The 20,989-nt window shown below is 37.1% G+C and overlaps 1 protein-coding gene across 2 annotated transcripts in view; it reads left to right on the top strand.

Moving 5' to 3' along the window:
* Positions 1–20,989, top strand: part of LOC136041859 (mitochondrial adenyl nucleotide antiporter SLC25A23-like) — a 145,657-nt gene that overhangs the window by 107,861 nt on the left and 16,807 nt on the right. For both annotated transcript variants that reach the window (XM_065726634.1, XM_065726635.1), the window contains one exon: positions 18,059–18,220. In XM_065726634.1, coding sequence (XP_065582706.1) covers positions 18,059–18,220 — 162 coding nt within the window. The remainder of the gene's footprint in view (positions 1–18,058; positions 18,221–20,989) is intronic.

Here is a 20,989-nt window from a genome sequence, read left to right as displayed (position 1 = left end):
ATAGGCTATTGAAGATTATGAATATGATTTTTGAAAAAGGGGAAGTACCTAACGATTTTAGGCAAACTTAATTAACTGTATAAGAAAGGCAATAAGAGTGAGTGTGGTAATTACTGAGGCATTAGTCTGATCTCTGTAGGTAGCAAATTACTTACCAAGTTACCAAGTTCTATTTTATTTTCATAAAATAACAATAACAAAAACAATATCCCAAAGGGCTCAATGGCCCGTTAGTAATTGATACTTCTTAGACTGAGAGATGCTGTAGACAAAGTTTTAATAAAGAACAGTGCGGTTGTAGAAAAGGTAGAGGACGTGTCGACCAAAATTTCACTCTTAGGTTAATAATTGAGAAGTGCCTCAGTTGTCAAACACATTTGGCCCTCAGTTTTGTAGATTATGAGTAAGTTTTCTAGGGCTTAACGTACAGCAGGTCGTCCTCTGGGTGGGGACGTAATAAAAAAGATTTAAAGGAAATGGAAACTTCGTGGGAGGGTGTAAAATGAAAGGCTTCGAATAGATTGGGCGGATGAGGGATATGCGTAGTTTTGTTTGCCTCAGTGAGCTTGGTGCTGTTGTGAGTTGTTGTTAGTAAAGTAGTAGTAGGTAATGGAACTAACTTTTTATTCTTGAATTTTGAATTAACTATGTGCCTTTGGTTGTTTTTCTTCCTTCTTTTTACAGTCAAGGACTATAATATTCTGTAATTTGATGTATTTTACATTACATTCTGATTGTTTGATCACATACACTGCTTTTAAAATATTCAAACATGACTTAATAGTTTTCTTATTCTGGCATCGTAACATAGTTTAAAATTGATAAAGGTTAGACCAGCTAAGTAAATTTAGGAGGAAAGCTTTCATTTCCCTATACTTTACCCTCTGCCCCCTTTTGCCCATGTATTTTGCCATGTGTAATTCTTGTTTTCACTATGTAGGCCTACCCATAAATTAAATCAGTGATAACAAAATCAAGAAACAGAAAAAACAAGAGGTAAGAGCTCATATGGCACTTGTGACGAGGCAAGAAGAGCCAAGAGCTCATAAGGTATGAGCTCTAACAAAATTCAAAGAATCAATAGATTGATTTAAAAGGAAAATCAGAGGCTTAATGCCAGTCGGGATTTAAAATAAGAGCTCTTACTCACGATGTCCTTCTAAATATCAAAATTCATTAACATGGATCACCTACTCGTAAGTTATGAATATCTCATTTTTTTTTCTAATTTTTCCTCTCCCTTTAGCCCCCCAGATGTTCGAATCTGGGAAAACGACTTTATCGAATCAATTTTTGCAGCTCCCTTACACGCCTACCAATTTTCATTATCCTAGCTCGTCCAGAAGCACCATACTCACCAAATCACTGAACCTCTCCCCATCTCCCCCAAAGAGAGTGAATCCAGTACGGTTACGTCAATCACGTGTCAAGGACATTTGCTTATTCTACTCACCAACCTTCATCCAGGTTCCTCCGCTCTAAGCGTTTTCCAAGATTTCTGATTTCCCCCTCCATCTCCCCCCCCCCCAATGTTGACAGATCTGGTCGGGATTTGAATTATGAGCTCTGAGACATGAAATCCTTCTAAATATCAAATTTCATTAAGATCCCGTCACCCATTCTTAAGTTAAAAATACTTCGATTTTTTCTAATTTTTCCAAATTAATACCCCCCAGCTCCTCCAAAGAGAACGGGTCTGTTTCAATTATGTCAATCACGTATCTAGAGCTTGTGCTTATTCTTCCCATCAAATTTTTTCCCGATCTCTCCACTATAAGTGTTTTCCAAGATTTCTGTTTCCATTCTTCCAAGATTTTTCCAATTATGAAAAAATACTCTGGGAATTGGCTATTTTACTTTTAACATCTTCGCTGCATCCTCTATCTTTACCAATCATCCTACTTACGTAAGTGAAGCCTTTCATTTGATGAACCTTCTCGGTACCCAACATCACCTCTTCACCTTCTATTACTCCTAGTACTAGCGACTTAGTCTTATTAACATTAATTTTCGATATTATTCTTGAACCGTGAGCTCTCCCAGAAATCAATTAATTTTACAAACATTTAATCAGTATAATCTAATTTTAGGATAGTTTTACCTCCCTAATTGATTCTATTCCCACCCATAGCCTCTGCTGTGCTCCTTAGGACAAAGTCCATCAAGATAATCCATATAAACCCTAGACTACATACAAAACTAAACATTAAAAGGGATTAGGCCTAAGTTCCTACCTTATGATGTACAACAATTTTCAGTTTAAAACATTTTCATATTGTTTTTCCTTTTCATTCACGTTTTTAAGTAATTTTTGATAATATAAGTTCTTTTGATTTTTTTATGGAACAACTTTACCAGAACAAGAAAAATCACGCTATTCACAGTGGCAGGATTTGCCGGATTTGCTATATTCGATGGATATTATAAATTAAAAAAAAAAATTCGTAGATTTTATTCGAAAAAATTTCACAAGAAAAACTTTTCTGAGAAAAAACCTTTTCTTAAGCGTTTATTAATTTGGATAGCAAATGTTTATACAGTGTCATTTTTCCAATCTGTTAGCTGTTTTTACTGTACAACCTAATCAAACATCAAAAACAGATTTAGAAACATGTATATAAATAAACATGGGCAATACATGGGAGCAAATGGTGACAGACAGGGTCGTATCCAGGGGGAGAGGGGGTTTACCTGGTTTGATCCCCGTCTCCTTGAAATTTCTGTCGGATTTGTAAAAACGTAACAAAAATGTATATGAACAAATTTGTGATGCTCTTTTAAGTTTTTTGTAAAGTCCCCCCTCCCCCAACAAAATCCTGGTGACGCCCTTAGTCATGGAAGAAAATGTGGTATATAATTCTGTTTTTTTTTTTTGTTTTTTTTTTTGTGCGTGTTCGTACTGTTGTTAATTTCCTTGCTTGTCTGTTATTTATTTATATTTTGTGTGTATATGGCCCACGGGTTTTTGAAATACACTTATCTATCTATCTATCTATAGTGGCCACACTGTTGCTCTTGATCTGTAATGAAACCGGTTTTCTGTGTCCACTATAATCAGCATAGCCTGAGCGAGATAAAGATACTATGCCGAAGTATTCAATATATAGAGGTGGTTAGGTATTTAATATAATGTGTTCTAGGGGGCCTGTTTTCCATAATTCCCTGTTGTATTTTCCATAATTTTGTTATGTTTTCATCATATTTTGGTATATTTCATTAGGGTAAACTTCTTTTCACTTCTTCGTTGCAATCGCTAAAGACTTAAGTACAGAAAATCCTTCTTAAATTATCAGTAGTTAATGGGGAGACTGGATACTTAGGGAGAGAAAGAAAGCTTATCAGCGTGTATGAATGAATTTATTTAGTGATTCAACTTACAAAAAGTATTTCACTTTCTATTCTAAAGCTAAACACTATGGACAAAAAGAAAAAGAAAAAAAAAAAAAAAATTAGCCTTACGGCATTTCACGACTAACAAAGAGACAAAACTAAACATCTAAAATAAACTACAAAACACATAATTTTGTACATACAATCTAACTAAACAAGAGAAAACAAAAACAAAAAGACAAACTAAATAATACACAATGAATTCCGTTATCAGACATAAAAAAAAATCCACATATTTTTTTTAAAAAATAAGATTATAACCCCAAATCCAAACGTTTAGTTTTTCTTATGTATTTCAGTAAAATATTTCTAACATTCCTAAATTTAAAAATCAAATCAAGATTAAACGGAAAAGGAACATTGATACTATAAAGGTGAAATATTAATTCTAAACGTTCACGAGCATAAATAGGGCACTCAAAAAGAAAATGGGAACAAGTTTCATTTACACCGCAAAGGCACAACTCCGTATCAATTTTGTTTATTCGGTGAAGAAAGAAATTTAGCCTGCAATGACCCGTAATAATCTGCGTTAGATGGTAGGAGGGCTGAACTTTGCAAACAGCTAATAAATCTTCTGTTGAAGCAAAAAAGCGAATTGACCAAGATCTAACTTTATTCTTAAATTCTTCATACCATCGTCCGTAAAGTATATTTTTCAATGCCTTTCTATTAATATGAAAGGTTGAAGTATGGATTTCTCGTACTGTCGAAAGGCCTAAGATATCTACTAATGATTCATCAGTGAAAGTACCATGATTGGATGAGCGTTTAGAAAGGGGGAATTCAGGAGAAGTGAAATTTGGCCAGTGACTTGGACGGCCTTTTTTCGCATAGCGCAATGTCGCTAGCTCAGTCGCTCGGAAAGAAATTGGCAGTACCCCAGCAATGGCCGTAATTACGTCATTTTGGGCAGAACGGAAAGATTTTGAGATTATTATCATTGAAGTTCTTTGAGCAGACTGTAGCATTTGTAAAATATTTTTCTTTCTAAGAGCTGAAAACCAAACTGATACCCCATACAAAATTGTACTTTCTATAACTGATTTATATAATTTTCTTAAAGCTTGTGGTTTGAGACCCCATGTCATCTTCGCTGCACAAAGGAGTCTCGTCGAATACTGCTTTGCAGCAGTAACTCGGGAAGAGACATGATCAGTCCATAAAAGTTTCCTATCTAAAATAATTCCTAAGTAACGGACTTTTTGTTGTATATTAATTTTTTCTCCTTCAAAAAAAAATATTTACAACAGGAACTTTGTGTTTGTTTGTGAACAATACAGCTTCTGTTTTACGTTGGTCGAAAGTAAGTTTGTTTTCTGCAGCCCACACTTCAAACTTCTGAAATATTTTTTCCGCCAAATTTTCTAAAAACAGAATATTTTTACCTGTTAAAATTACAGTGACATCGTCAGCATATGCCTGAATCGTACAATTTTCACCAAAATCCATTTCTAAAAGGTCATTTATGTTGATTAACCATAAAAAAGGAGACAAAATTGATCCTTGCGGACAAGACTTTTCCAACTTCCGGGATACATCTTTTCCATATGATACCGTCCTATCTGATAAAAAACTTTTCACTAATCTTAACAATTGAGTTGGGCATTTCTTATCCTTGAGCTTTTTTAAAATACCTGGATGCCATGCATTGTCGAATGCTCCTTTAATGTCAAAAAAAAGGCAAAGTGTGAATTTCTTTTCCTCTTTATTTTTCTCAATAACGCTTACCATATTGTCAACTGCATCTATTGTACTTTTACCCTTACAAAACCCAAATTGTCTTTTAGAAACCCAACAATTATCCAAACTAAGTTTATCTAATCTATTCATAATAATCCGTTCAAAAATTTTTCCGATGTTTGACAACAAGCTAATCGGGCGATAAGAACCGGGGTTACCATCATTAGTTTTCCCTTTTTTAAGAATTACTATAATATTTGCTTGTTTCCAAAGGACAGGAAAATATGATGTCTTTAGGCAACTATTAAAAAGCTTCAACAAAGTAGGTGATAAAACATTAATATTTTTCTTTATAGTAAAATTCATTATACCATCAGGTCCCGGAGCCTTCATGGGTTTGATTGACTTAATAACATCCTGTAAAATTTCCATGGTAATAGGTTCCATTTTATCCTGATTTTCACTAGAGATATTTTCTGTTTCATTTCTTATCAACTTTTGAGCAACACTGTCATTAGAATTATCATCTGACGAAAACCATTTACCTAGAAGTTGTTCTCCAGCCTCTTTAGGTGAATCTGTCATCGACCCATCTTGTTTTAAAATATGAACTGGGAGAGTTGCAGAGCCTTTTAACTTGCAAATTTTATTTATAGTGTTCCAAGGGTCCAAACTAGCTTTTTCTTCGCAAAACTTTTTCCAATCTTCCTTTTTCGCTGCCAAAATTTTCGTTTTATAATCTAGATGTGTTTGATTCTTTATTTGCTCGCTTTCAACGGTACCAAGTCTCTTATAGACCCTTTGAGCATGTCTGTACTTCTTTCTTAAATCTGTCAAATCTTGGTTCCACCACCTTGCATATTTGCTTTGTTTGTGACTATTTTTAAGAGGGGTCGATTCCTTAGTTGCTTTTTGCATTAAATTCTTAATTTCATTAGCAGCACAATCAATTTCCTCCACCGAGGACATAGGTAGAGAATAAATGTCATCGATTCCACGTAATAAAGTAGCACTAAAAGTATCCCATTTAGTTTTCTTATAAATGTATCTTGGCTCTTCAGTTTCAAATATGGGAAAATTAAACTCCAAAGTAAATAAAATATACGAGTGATCCGAAAGAGAAGGGTATTCATCAAGAACTTTCCAACACCTTACACTTTGAACAAGATTAGTACCTACAGCAGTAACGTCTGGGCTAGTTGTATTGCGTAGCCCATACGTTGTCTCACTAGGATCATTCACTACTAACAATGATTTACTAGCAAAAAAATCTTCAAGCTCCTTGCCTTTCTTGTCAGTTTGACTGTTACTCAGCCACAAAGGGCTTTTAGCGTTAAAATCCCCCCCAACAACGTAATTAGCAAAATGTCTGACCTTGTCTAAACAACTGATATTATCTGTCAATCGCTGCACCGAAGGAGGACAATATACCGAACAGAATGTCAAAGTTCTACTGTTCAAATAAACTGAGACTGTCACACATTCATTAGACGAGAGGTTATGGTGTACGTCAGCTTTTAGACTATTTTTCACTAATACGGCAGCACAAAAAAATTTCTTATCTGTGTCAATTTTAGAGAAACACTTGTAACTATATGGAACACATGATATTTTACAGAATTTATTTACATACGGTTCTTGCAACAGAACTATATCCGGTTTCAGTTCTTCTATTGTTTTTTGCAACTGTAGGGCTGCTGAATAAGAATGTTGCAAATTAATTTGAAGCACTGTTAAGTTATTCTTATCAATATTCACATCTCGAGATTGAGTCAATTAAACTGGATATTATTCTTTAAACGAGCAGTTAACTTCTTTGCAACCGGGCATTTGCTTAACTCATAGGCAGCATGCCCATCTGACTTAAGTTTGTTTTTTTCGCAAGCCCGGCAATTTGGGCGGGACGAAAAGGACTTGTCGCAATTTTTATAAGTGTGCGGGCCCATGCACCATGAGCATACTTCGTCCGCTCTACAATCTGTCTTCCGATGACCGTATAAGCAACATTTGCTACATCTTGTCAAGTGTACATAGTCGTCGCAAGAGGCAAGGATAAAACCGATCCGTAAGCCTCTTTGGGACAGTATAAATTGGCGGATCTTTGGACTCACTTCCACAACAACTTTCCTTTTCGACGCGTTTTCAAGAATGGTGATGATCCTGAAGCTTTCCCCTTCGTTGGCCATCCGCTGAATTTCTGGGTTACACTGCAGCAGGTATTTTTCACTTTCGTCTTTGACCTGAGGGGAGGGAGCCCCATTGACTAACATTCTTGGAAAGTGCTTTTTCACCTCTTTCGGTTTGTACTTCGTGTCCGACACTTTCTCTGTCAGTACTGACATGGCTGCCTCTAGCTCCCTTTTCGACCCCAATTCCAAGATGACTCTACCTTCCTTCGCCGGAACAACTTTCTTCACGGAAAAATCGGAATTTTCTCCTTTGACAACTCTGCTGATTGATTCCGTAACTTGCATGGCTTCGTCAAAATTCATACGGTTTCGTTTTTCCACAGATACAGGCTCCAGAATCACAGAGAATGTTTCAGGACCCTTGAGCGCTTGGGCATAAGACGCCTGCTGGGGTGCGGGTACATAAATCTGTCCATTTTTTTGCGATTTTATCCGCTCAAGCTCTTTCTGGAGATTCACAACTTCATTCAGACGGGAATTTTCGATTCGGAGGAGTTCAATGTTCTCTTCGATTGTTCGTTGGTGAAGATATTGGATTCTGCTGCATATTTGGGAGGCATTAAATTTGCCACCGGGGACTTTGAATGACCCTATTACGTCCTTCAACATATCCAGCAGCACTGCAACACTTTTTTCATTCATGACAGTAAGAGACTCCAACGATTCGTGATCAGACGTCTCTAGGGACGATTTTACTTTGGACATCTTCGAGTAACAAACTAGGTATCCCGATCACGGTATCCCGTTCACGGTTCAGCGTCTAAATGAACGCCATCTATAATAACTGAAATTAGTAAGAATCTAATAATGTCAACGCCAAAAAAAAATTAGTTAGTTATTTCAAAAGATAGCTTCAAACAAATGCCAACTTTATGGGCAGATCTTAGTAAGGTAGGTTTAACCTAGCCCACTTAAGCATCCACAGATACACTGTATCAGTCAATCCAAGAGAATCATTGTAATCCAAATTTAATAATTTTCTCACTGTTTACATTCAGACAAACTTACTAAACTGATTATCAGCGTGTATTTGTGCGATCAAATGCAACCGTTTTTGCGGAAATTTAGACCATTAGTTGTTTACATAGGTGAGGGGATGCAGCGCTTATTGTCAGTAGATTGCTAAAATTTTTGGTTGCAATCACTGCTGCCTCCAATATGCAAGTTCAAAGTATAAATACGTTATTCACGATTACGCGTCTTGGATTTGCCGGCAAACGCTGACTGAACCTTGCAACATCTTTCGGACGAAAATCCCTCTGTTTACATAATTGTTAACGGACGGCAAATCTCATCAGTTGAATCATCAGTCGTCTAGGGAGACCCGTAGAATGAAGTGTAATTTGATGTTTGTAGGATTAAACGGTAAAATAGAGCCAGGGGATGTGTTTTGCTTTGTCACCTTTCCCTGTCCAGCCTCGTCTGCAAGAAAGGAAAAAACCCACTCAGGTAGGCAGGGTTTTGAATAATTAGCGAGCTACATAGAGATGCATCAACATCTCCCATTGGTAAAATGACAGAACAGAGGCATTTAAAAAAATGGCATGGGGGATTGAAACTCTCTGGAATGCTAAGTTAAGGTCATTAACACTGTTAGGGAGGGACCCAGTAAGGAAAAACACCTGGTAAAATTCTAGTTAGTTGAATTCTTGCTATCTCAGAAACGGTTTAGGTTGGGAAAATGAAACTTTCAGGGATGAATCTACAGACTAAAGTATGTCCCGGGAAGGTATTTTGAAGCAACTACCTCCACTCCTTCTCCCTCTAGAGGGCCCTGACCTTTGTTGACTTTTAAAAAATATGTGTGTTATAAAAGTGAAACCTTGCAAAATACATCTTCTGCTTAATTGAAGTACAACAAAATTGTTGTGAGCTTCATAACTTTGCTCAATTCCATTTTATAAGGTTTTAAAGATATGCAAGCACATTTTCCTAAATTTTGAAAAATTAACATTGATATGGCTCAAAATTCTACTCAAATACCAGGAATTGCATTTTCAGAACTATAGGCAGAGAAAAAGCAACTAGTAACTGAAAATTAAGGTAAAATGTTGTTTTGTTTCAAAATTTCCTGTCATGCAGGCAAATTTCAGGACCCTCTAGAGGGAGAAGGAGTGGAGGTGGGTACTTTAAAATACCTTCCCGGGACATACTTTAGCCTGCAGACCCATCCCTAAAAGTTCCATTTTCCTAACCTAAACCCTTTCCGATATAGCATGAAGATTATATGCAGCAATTTCAATCTTTGTATTATTATTGCTGTGATTCAGATTAACAGGTCTACTTTTATCCCAAATATGGTTTTTAGAATGCTTTGGATAAATCCTCCCGCCCCTCGAAATCAAGTGTCTGGCTGATGTCCTCCAACCCGCCGCGGATAATTCCCCACCAGACAATTATCCCCAGAAAATTTGCCCAACATGTAAAATTGAGCAGTCAAATGAAAACTAAGATAACAAAACGAATGGAGAGAAAGGATTTTGGAAATATCTCCCTGTATTCCAAAACTCGTAAAAAAAATTATAGTTTAGAACATCCTATTGTATTTTTTATTTTTGTTGCGTGTTTGGGGTTGATTTGTCATAGCAGGGTAAGACAAAGGTCAGAGAAAATGATTTGCTTGTTTATTAGAAATAAGGAGTTATGTCCGTCTTGTATTTTTTTTTATTCTTATAATAACTTTCTGGGGGTGCTCTGATTAATCTCTAGACCCCCTAGTTGTGGAACAAACTATTTGTATGAGAAATGAGTCTTGTCTAATTCAAAAATTCTTCAAATGACTTGACAATACTCCAGCTAGGTATCTACATATCATGCCCGTCACCCATTGATTAACTACGCTGCTGGAATACAAAGGTGATTCCATTGCCCCTATAGCAGCCTGGTTTGAACCCTGGACCGCGTATCTCTTGTCAAGTTAAATCTATAGGTCAGTCAATCGTAACCTACTGTGGATCCTTCCTCAGTTTTAGAAATATGAGGGACATGTCTACATTGAAATGGCAATTCACGGCTGATTTACATGTATTTTAAAATAAAGGATGATGTATGTGTTTATAATTTGTTTGTTACTAATAGTTTTTTCATATTATCAGTTTACTATTTGCTTTAATTATGCTGATTAACAGTGTTTTTCGTTCATAACAGTAATTGATACTGAACATAGGTCATTTCTTTCGCATTTTACTGTAATGCTTCTGATACAAATTTAAATAGGGTTAGCAAAAATAGTTACGATTATTTACTTCGTCAAAACGAGATAAGTAGCCCTTAAAAGTATGTAGCATCCTGTCGGATTCAGGAGCCAAAGAGAAAGTAAGGCAAATAAAAAGAATTCTGCATATGAGTGCCAGAAGTTTCCCCTGTATAAAATTCCCCATAGAAAATCCTCCGAGAAACATCTCTCCGCGGAATGGTCTCTCCGTGGAAAATCCCACCCCTGCCGCAGGAAATAATTCCCCGAGGTGTTTGAATATATCCAAATAACTTGCTATGTGTAAACAAAGGGCAAATTGCGTAACCTATAGTCCTTTTTCGAGGGACTTTAGGGGGTTATGTTATTGGATGTATGGTTATTGAACCTTTCAACTCTTCTGAACCAAACGGGTATCTCAAAATTTTGATTGCTTGTCTGTCTTTGGAGGAAAGGGGGGTATTTTCCCTCCATTTTTGAACTACTTCAAAAGGGCAATAGAAGTTGTAATTTCTGTGTGAATGAGCCATCTTCCGATCTCTGATCGTTTGTTTAATGCTATCACCCCTGGTAAAAATTATATAAACATGCACCCGTGACCCCTCTTTTGGCAAAAAAGAAAAATACAAAATTCCATATTTTTGTAGATATGAGCTTGAAACTTCTAAAGTGGAGTTCCCTGATATTATGGATCTGATAGTGTGATTTTCATTAAGATCAATTTACTTCTTGGGGTTTTTCCTCCCTTTTAGGAGAATCTGGCAGATTTTCTCAGGCTCATAGCTTTTCATGTGTAACATTAAACCTAATGAATCTTATATATTCAGCAGGTGCATAAAAAGCGAAATTCTTTTGATGCATTTATTGTTATCAAAATTTCTTTTTTTTGAGTTTGGGCTACTGAGTAGCACTTTAATTACAGCTTTTGCCCCAAATTTGTATCACGACTCCTGGGTCTTATAGTGGTCGGATTGGTGATTTTGGAAAAGGCTATTTTCAAGGGGGAAAACTAAAAACGAAGCTTAGGTAGCTAAGAATTTGAAGGGTAGTAGTCCCAACCATTTCTTGTTATTTGGGTACCCTTGAAAGCCTAATCTTCGGTTAAAGTAATTAACTTATAGGAAAATGAGACTTTCAGGGATGGGTTTGTAGGCTAAAGTATGTCCCGGGAAGGTATTCTGAAGTACCTACCTACATTCCCTGTCCCTCTAGAGGGTCCTGACCTTTGATGACCTTTAAAAATATGTTTTATAAAAGTGAAACCTTGCAAAATAGATCTTCTGCTTTAATGAAGTACAACAAAATTGTTTTCGGATCCACAGCTTTGCTCAATCCCAATTTATAAGCTTTTAAAGATATGCAAATACATTTTCTAAATTTTGAAAGAGAAAAAAAATTGATACGGCTCAGAATTCTTCTCAAATAACAGGAATTGCATTTTCAGAACTAAAAGCAGAGAAAAAGCAAATGGTAATTGAAAATTAAGGTAAAATGTTGTTTTGTCAAAATTTCAATAGGCATAGACCTGTCATGTAGGCGAATTTTAGGACCCTCTAGAGGGAGAAGGAGTGGAGGGGTACTTTAAAATCCCTTCCCGGGATATATCCCGGGGGAGGATGGGTCTTTAGACCCATCCTTGAAAGTTTCATTTTCTTAACCTAACCCCTTTCCGAGATAGCAACAAGTCACTAAACTAGAATTTTACTCGCTTCGCTCTATAGGTAGTGTTATCTGTAAGCAAAATCGTTTTGTTCAGATACGGCTGGCTAGTTTAAACTCGAAAGTGAAACTGAACGATCTTGGATATTAACGTTAATGGATGCGTGAGTTTTTTTTACTTATATTTCGACCTCCTACTCTACAGAAGTTACCAGCAATAACTGGAATTAGTGTTATAAATATAATTTGCACAACCCCAACTTTTCCTTTGGCTTCAAAACCCTGCCCACTTTATGCATTTTTAGTTTGCCCCATGGAGGAGGAGGGTCAACCAGAAATGGATGCGCTTGTAGAAATAGCATTTCTAAGTGCTATACCATAGAAACAATGCTGCTTCACAGCATAGTTGCCAGTTTAGACAGCTTGTGACGAAACTAAACATTTACCTTTCTACAATTACCAACGTAATACGTTCTTTATAAATTTTCTGCAAAGTGCAAGTCAAACATCATCGTAACAAAGTGGTGGTGGCGGTACTCAGTAGAAGTGTTACCTTCATTCAACACTAGCTTTCGTTTTCCTGGTGGCGTTTTCCTTTTTCTTGTCGCTAATCCAATATCTTAGGAATCCTGGTACATGTTCTTTTGACATCCCGGCACATGTTTCTTCAATATATTATGTAATTAATTTTTTTTTGAAGTCACGTTGTTTCACTTTATTTCTCCTTGTCTTTGGGTTAATGAAGGTCTTAATTTTCTTTGAAAAACCCTTTTTTTTTAATTTTTTTTTTAATATTTTCTTCCCATTTTGATTGACAAGTTGTTTAAGAAAAAAATATGTTTAAATCTGTTCGCTTTCCTCCATAAGAATTACGATTCTGACATATCTATTTATATGTTGAACAAAATTTGGCAACATATTGTAATAATAGTTGTATCATATTTCTTTGGATGAACGGGTACGGGGAGTAATATTAAAAAAAAAGAGTTGGAAATCTGCATAACCTTTTCAGCCTTATATAGCTCAAAGAATCCCCAATTCCATCGTAATTCAGCTTTGAGTATAATAATAATAATAATAATTTATTACAAACCCGCTTATAAAAAAGAAGCATGAAGAAGCGGAGCAAAACAAAAGAAAAGAGAAATTAAAGACGAAAACAAATCAACCGAACATAATAATCACTAAATACAAACAAATCACACTTCAACTATCAAGCAAAAAAGTCGCTGGGAAATCAAATAATAGTGCCCTGTGTTTCACGAGAGCTTGTTTTTCAAAATTCGGCATGAACTCAACAGGATCAGGTATATGATACTTTTCTAGCAGACCAGTGTTACGGAGGTAAAGTGGCAGACCAAGCAGAAACTTTAAATATTTGCAAAAGCCTGAACGGATTCGCAACATATCCGAATTCGATAGCCAATGCCAAACGGGTGAGATGTAGTGAGCAAAGGGAAGAGCGACGGCACGATACAACCTAGCAAGAATATGCTTATTAAATTTAAACTTCAGAGCTGCAAGTTTAGCATACCCAGACCGAAAACCCGACAGAACCTGGTCAACAAAAAGAGCACGCGAGCTTCTGAGGTCGCTTCCATATGTGATACCTAGGTACTTCAACTTGCGGCTTGGAAGTACTACTTGCCCTGCAACGGTAACACGGGTAGCCTCGCGACGGGCAACTTCAGACGGCGCACGCGGGGGTTCAAATACAAGAAATTCTGTTTTAGCAGGGTTAATAACCAGACCAATATTAGTATAACCTCGACTTAGGAGATCGATATTAGCTTGAAGGTTACAAAGCGATGTGCTCACCAGTAATATGTCGTCGGCGTAGCACAGTAGGCTCACATCCATACATTCAGTGTTAAAACCACCGTTAATCTTTTTTGTTACCGGCGAGGTTAGTGAATTGAAGAGTACAGGGCTTAAAACCGACCCTTGACGCAGTCCCCGGTGAAGCTTAATCGGTTTCGACAGGAATTCACTACTCAACTTAACACGGATAAGGCTACTCGAATACCAGTGCCATAGGACGGCCGCTACATGTGGGTTCACACCTTGGTGCAGCAGGTTCAAAATTAACTTTGAATGAATTACCGAGTCGAACGCCGCGGACACATCTACTGCACAAATTAAAAGAGTCCGTGATTGATTCTGAGCTTTCGATACTATACGCGTAAGGAGGCGATGTGCAAATGCACAACCGAGGTGGCGACGGAACCCGAATTGTCGATTGTCAATTTTACACTTGCGTAACAGCTCAGGTAACAGAAGTCTCTCTAACACTTTGCTTAATGTACTAGAAACTGTTATAGGCCTATAGCTAGAGCAGAGGTTACGATTTTTTCCCTTCTTCAAGACGTTAGACACAATACCTAGGGCAAACGACTTAGGGACTGCACCAGAATCAAGGCACATTTGATATAGCAGCGTCAAGTGCTCAATGAGCAGAGGTGAGCTACAGCGGAGGTGTTCAGTCACAATTCCGTCGTGCCCGGGAGCCTTGCCCTTTCTCAGCTGCTTAATAACCTGGAGCACTTCGCCTATTGAGACGGTAAAATAGTTCCGTTGGCTCAAGAGGGACGCAAAAGCTCGTGAGAGCTCGCTATCACTTTCGGTTGTTAGTTGGGCATGTTTGATCCCAAAAACTTCACTATAGTGTTTTACCCACTGCTCCTCAGGTATGTTACTAGCAGGGTTTGTCACTGGTTTAGACTGTCTAAAAGACTTCCACATAGATACAGGATTATTTGCTGCTTCTTGGGAAGCAAGTTCGGCTTCGGTAGCTTTAAGATCACTTACAGACTTATTATAAGTTTTTTTCGTGTTGCGGAACTGCTCAAACACTACACCTGACCTAGGCCTCTCGCAATCGCGCCATAATCTCAGCCAAAACTTAGCACGAGCTTTGGCTTGCCTTACTTTAGGAGAGCGACTCCAGCCAGGCTTGCTGATTCCAGGTTTAAAACGGCGAGTGGGTACAGAAGCCTGCTCAGCCGTTTTCATTGCATGTATAATCTCAGTACAATAAATGTCTAGTGCTACCAAATCACTCGAGCCATGCATCAAGAGCTGAAAGGGAACTTTTATCTTTCCGAGAATCTCATCACATGTCTGTTTATACTGGTCGGCGTTTATTTTATTCCACTCAGTCTTGGTAGCATAAATTTGGGGCTTATTCGGCCTACACGGGAAGAAGTTAGCCTTAAAGCACAAGCCAAGGTGATCACTTACTGTGTGCTCAGAGTCCACGGTGACTGGAGCACCTAGAGAGAAGTTACATAGCACATGGTCAATGTTTGTCGTTGAACCGGAATTATGGATGTACGTATATGCGTCAGTCTTTTCACAGAGATCATACCCAGCTGGGATTACTGAGAAGAAGATTTCGGAGAGCTTATTTGATGGGTTCGTTAAGTCGCACTGAAAGTCACCGCAGACTAGCACTCTTCGATTGCCCAGCCTAATAAGTAAGCGCGAGAGGCGGCCACAAGCTTCCGAGAACCGTTTTTCGGAAGAGAGGGTGTTTAGGTTTGTTGGTAGATAAACCGTGATCAGAACAAAACCCCCGGGGCCAGGAAAATCTACAGCGAGGAAGAACTCACACGATTCCAGCTTTTGACATTCAAGCGAACTGTCCGTTATGATAGCAGTGCCCCCACTAGGTCGACCGCGGAGGTCTAACCTAAGTCTAACCTAGGTCTAACCTAACCCATATACACATGTTTGGGACAAAAAGGGATTCACATTGTGTCTTGATTGTGTCTTTCGCTCAACACAACATGTCGTTTTTGTTATTTTATTCCTATTATGTGTTTGTGGGGCTGGAGTTTGCGGTATCTTAGCAGGGTAAGATAAAGTTTAAGGAAAGTAATCTGCTTCCTTATTCGGAATTAGGAAATCTTTTCATGTTGAACTTTCTTAGTTTTGACTAGCCTTCTACAGTAACCACTAATTTTATACTTTATTAATATTTTCTCTCACCTTTGTCTTACCCTGGTATGATACTCAGCCCCCCCCCCCCAAAAAAAAAAAACACAAAAGAAAGAATTCAAATTAATGAAAATGTAAAAGTTATCACTACAGGATATTCTGCACAATATATTCTTCCTACATTTTAGAATATAAGTAGAATATCTCAAAATTTTTTAAATACAAGCATCAATATATCTCATTTTTTTATTCTATTTATTTTTTACTTTCTCTTTGACCTTACCTTAGGACCTTAGATCCTCCAGAGCCAGGGGTGGCTCATAGGGCGTCTACGAAACCTCGCCAGACATCTCGGAGCTGAGCTGCAGCCATGACGTCCTCCCACTGTGGTTGAAGAGACAACTCCGCATTTCTCAGGTCTCGGTCGTACTGTCGTCGTAAGGTGTGTCTTGGTCGACCTCTTTTTCGCCTCCCCTCGGGACGCCAATCATATACTGTATTCGGGAGTCGATCCTCTGGCATACGGAGGACGTGGCCAAGGTATGTCCATCGCCTACGTTTCAGAAGGTCAGTAACCAATGGCTGACCGGTTCGCCGGCGAACTTCTATGCTGGTAACCTTTCCCTGCCACGATATATTCAAGATTCTCCTAAGGCACATGTTTTCAAAGGCTAGGACACGTTTTCTCTAGCTGGGTGTTTAGTTTCTAGCATTCACTAGCATAGAGGAGGATGGACATCACATTGCTATTCAGGAGGCGGAGCTTCAAGCGCATAGAGTATTTACTACTGCGCCAGACTGGTTTTAACTTGCTAAAAGCCGATGTCGCTTGTCCAATTTTCCTCTTGATTTCGTTGGCTATTTCACCATCGTATTCGATCCAACTCCCAAGATATTTAAATTCCTTGACCTGCTCAATAGTTTTATTTTTGCATTTTAATATGAGTGGGGAGTCAGATGTGGCCAATTTTACCCCAATTTTACCTCTTTGGCTGTTCAATTTTACCCGAGGAAGGAATTTTTGGGAGCAATTTTCTGTTGAGAGGAGGGGGGATGTAGTGGTATTTCATTGTCTACATTATCACCCCCCCCCCCCATTTGTTCTACACGCTCTTATTTCGCCCATTGTGCCGACCTAGAGTCAAGCCTCAACTGTGTCATTTATCCCCGCTGACGCAACAGAGCTGTTCCCCTCGCACTAGGCTCATTTTTTCCGGAGGTAATTAACTTAGAACCATATCTACTTATCTCTCTTGTTATGATAACTTTTGTTTAATTTGTATCATCCCATTACTATATATTTTTTCAATATACCCAAATTCACGAGCTCTGCTCTTTGCTGGGGGATTAATGTTTCTTATTTTACAAAACTGTTTGTTGAAACAGTTGGAACCCTTATTGTAATCTCCGTAGAAATGGGGTCAAGATCTTGTTTTTGTATTAAATAGGCAGCAAAAGATAAAATAGCAAATAAATCCGTGTAAAAATTAGATTGTGAAATAAATGACATAAAACATTAAAGCTCAATTTACTTTTTTCATTAGATTGTTTTATTTTATGAAATTTTCATTCTATATTCGAACTTATTAGCTTGGGTGTTTTTATTTTTCAAATGTAGTTCCTTAAAAAGGTTGGCAAGTGTCAATGAAATTGAATGAATGATTCAATTTAGTTTAAATTAGCTTTGAAAGTGTCAAATAAATCGTACCAACTAGAAATGACTAATCCCGAGTTCGGTTAAGCTTATTGTAAGTATTTTTTCAAGAATTTAAAGGATTTTTTTAATAAATAAAAAAAAATGACTTAAATAAGCTTAACCGAACGCGGGGTAAATGCGTGTTATAGAACGCTGCAGAATTTCTTATTGTTGCAATACTGGTATTAGTTCTTACTAATTACGAACGAGAAATTAATGGTGAATTAATTTTCACCTTTTCCACATTCTCACATTGAATTAATTTCCACATTCACCAAAATCATTAATAATACGTTCTTTTTCTTTTAGAGTTTGGATGTTTCACTTGACAGCAACGCAGTCCCAGATGACTTCACCAAACAAGAAATGGTCACTGGAATGTGGTGGAGGCACCTTGTGGCTGGAGGAGTTGCTGGAGCTGTCTCCAGAACATGCACCGCTCCACTTGATAGGATGAAGGTTTTTCTTCAGGTATTTAAGTTTTTACTGTTGCATTATTATATAAATGTTTTTCTTAACGCGGACAAATTCGAAGCCAACCAGTCAGAGAAGCTCATCGGTAGATGCAACGAAGCTCTCACTTGTTTTTTTATTTTATATATCAGGTTCTCAAACTCATAGCGTTTTTAAGTACATAGCCTATATCAAACCGTGGATTATAATTAATATAGATAAGACTTAACAACTGAATAAACTAAGAAAGATCCTGCGTAACTCACATTGAACTTAAACATGACTTATTACCGTGGCCTACTCTTTGAAAAAGAAAAAAAGCTTATATATGATTCATTTTGGGGTTATTTTATGAAATTTTAACAAAGGAAAATACATGTTCTTAAAGCATGCTCTTAATCCCTCTTTGGTCTGCTCTTAATCCCTTTATCCCTTTAGATCCTCCTCTTAATACCTCTTTTGGTTCCAAGTTTTAGGTCTGCTCTTAATCCCTTTATCTCTTTAGATACCTGCTCTTAATCCCTCTTTTAGATCCGATGTTGTAGGTCCGCTTTTTATCCCTTTATCCCTTTAGATACCCGTTCTTAATTCCTCTTTTAGGTCCCATGTTTTAGATCTGCTCTTAATACCCTTATCCATTTAGATGCCTGGTCTTAATCCCTCTTTTAGGTCCCTTATTTTAGTTCTAGGCTAGTCAGTATCAATTAGATGTCAATGATAATTTTCAAATAGCTTACTGTGTATCCCATTGGCAAAATAATATTATTTTTTTTTAATTCCTGTATTTGGGGCGGTACGTTATTTAAATATCTGATTTGCCGTTTGTCTTTAACTTCGGTTCATAACAAGGCTTTAGATGACTCATGATGAATCATCTTTCGAAGGAGTCGACGAAGAAACTCTCAGAGATAACATCCCCAAGAGGATCGCTCCAAATCAAAGTGTAACGTCGAATGAATCTGCTCCTCAATTACTCTGTTCTCTCCCACTCACCCTTGAGATGATGGACCGAACTGTTTGCCTTCGTGTGTGTCTTGGTTGTGGGGGACAGTAAGAAACAGCTGTAGAGGAGGGGAATCTATGCACAGAAAACAGCTGACACTGGTGCATCAAACCTTTCACTAACAGACAGAAAAGAATCGTGACGAACCAACAAACCTGTATTATTAGCCCTATTCTGGATCTTTTGAAGCTGTGCAACAACGTTTTGAGAAGTGGATTCCGAGAAGACCAAGGTCCTTGACTCTTTATGCCTTCATTTGCAAAGAGGAAAATGGAGTGTAGCTTAGTTTCTAATATGATATTAAAAAGATGTTATAATAAGTTATTAAAAATATATCAAACCTTATAAAAGCATTACAATACCACAATACTACTGCTTTTTAATGCCGGAAAAAAAAATATGACATATGTTCTCGTATGTTGCGAAAATGCAAGTTTAATTGCATCTTCGAGTCTTTCTTTTTGGCGTACAAACAATACCAGGTACAAACACGGATTTTTTTTTATCATTCAAGACAAAACCATGAAAATATAACTACGAGTATATTTGAGTTTATTCCTTAGTTTTTTTTGAAGTTTGAAAGTAAATATGCACCAGCAGTATCACACAGCAAAAGTTTTATTATTTCTGTTCAGTATTTAACTGATATTGTATACATGAGTGCTTTTTCTTAAAAATGTTTTGCTATTACGTAACAATCGTGGAACAGTTCTTACAGTTTTTCCTCATTGAAATTTGTGTTGGATCTTTAAAAGCATTGTAAACGATTTCTCCTAAAAAACAATTAAAAACATGCTTTTGCAGTAAGCATTACGAGGAGAAGTTTGTGTTTTTTTTTATATAGGGAGGACTTGATCTAGAGGAAGAGAGAAGGTTTTTTTAATATTTAGTAACCACAAGAGGCCTTAAAATGTTAATATTGTCCATAGTTAAAGTTCCTCAGTTCCAAGGTTATAAAGTTTCAGCGTGGCCTTGAATGTGAATGAAGTTTTCTAACAATACCTTTACTCCCCTTAAAAGACCAAACATATTACATGGTAGAAAACGTTTCAATATTCAAAAAATGAAATATGAATTTTCTGGTAAAAAAGGTTTCTTGTTTTTTCTTAAGACTGTTTTAAAATCCCTCTAAATTTAAATTTTTATTGTTGGCTGAGGGTTAAATTTTAAGGGAAATTTACTTAGTGGTCAATCTTAATGTATCGCAAAATTCATTAGAAAATCTAAAATCAACACAGATATAAATAAAAACTTTCTTTTCTTTAGCTCAAAAATTATTTTGTTTTGTTTTTTTGAATGCATCAATTCATCCCCTCTCCCCCCTCCCCCCAAAGTAGTTGCTGTAATTCTGATCATACAATTCAGTTTTCAGTTGAAAAATAGTAACAGCCAGTTAGCCTTATTCATCTATTATTGGTAATTAGAATACTTTTGAAAGTGGTCGCTACCTACATTGGTTTAAAAAAATTTATAGATGGTGATCGATGTACCTCTAATTCAAAATTTAATGTTTATAAGATTTATGACGGAGCCACCCCATGGCCACCACCGCTCCCGCCTTTGGGCTTTTTGTTGATATTCTATGGGTTTGGGCTGTTTTACTTACTGCTGGTCCATCTTGCAAGGGTGTGCTCACATACAAGTGTATCTTTCTGGAGAGTATCAATTATGGAAAAAGATTTTTTTTTCTCTTCTTGAAATCCTCTTTTTTTAAGATCCTTTTTTACTATTAGTTTTTTCTCTTTTACAATTTTTAATATTTGACAATCTTCAACGATTAATAA

The sequence above is a fragment of the Artemia franciscana genome, unplaced genomic scaffold, assembly GCF_032884065.1.
Source record: "Artemia franciscana unplaced genomic scaffold, ASM3288406v1 PGA_scaffold_47, whole genome shotgun sequence".
Lineage (NCBI taxonomy): Eukaryota > Metazoa > Arthropoda > Branchiopoda > Anostraca > Artemiidae > Artemia > Artemia franciscana.
The sequence above is the reverse complement of the archived record's forward strand: the minus strand, read 5'-3'. Positions and strand labels throughout refer to the sequence as shown.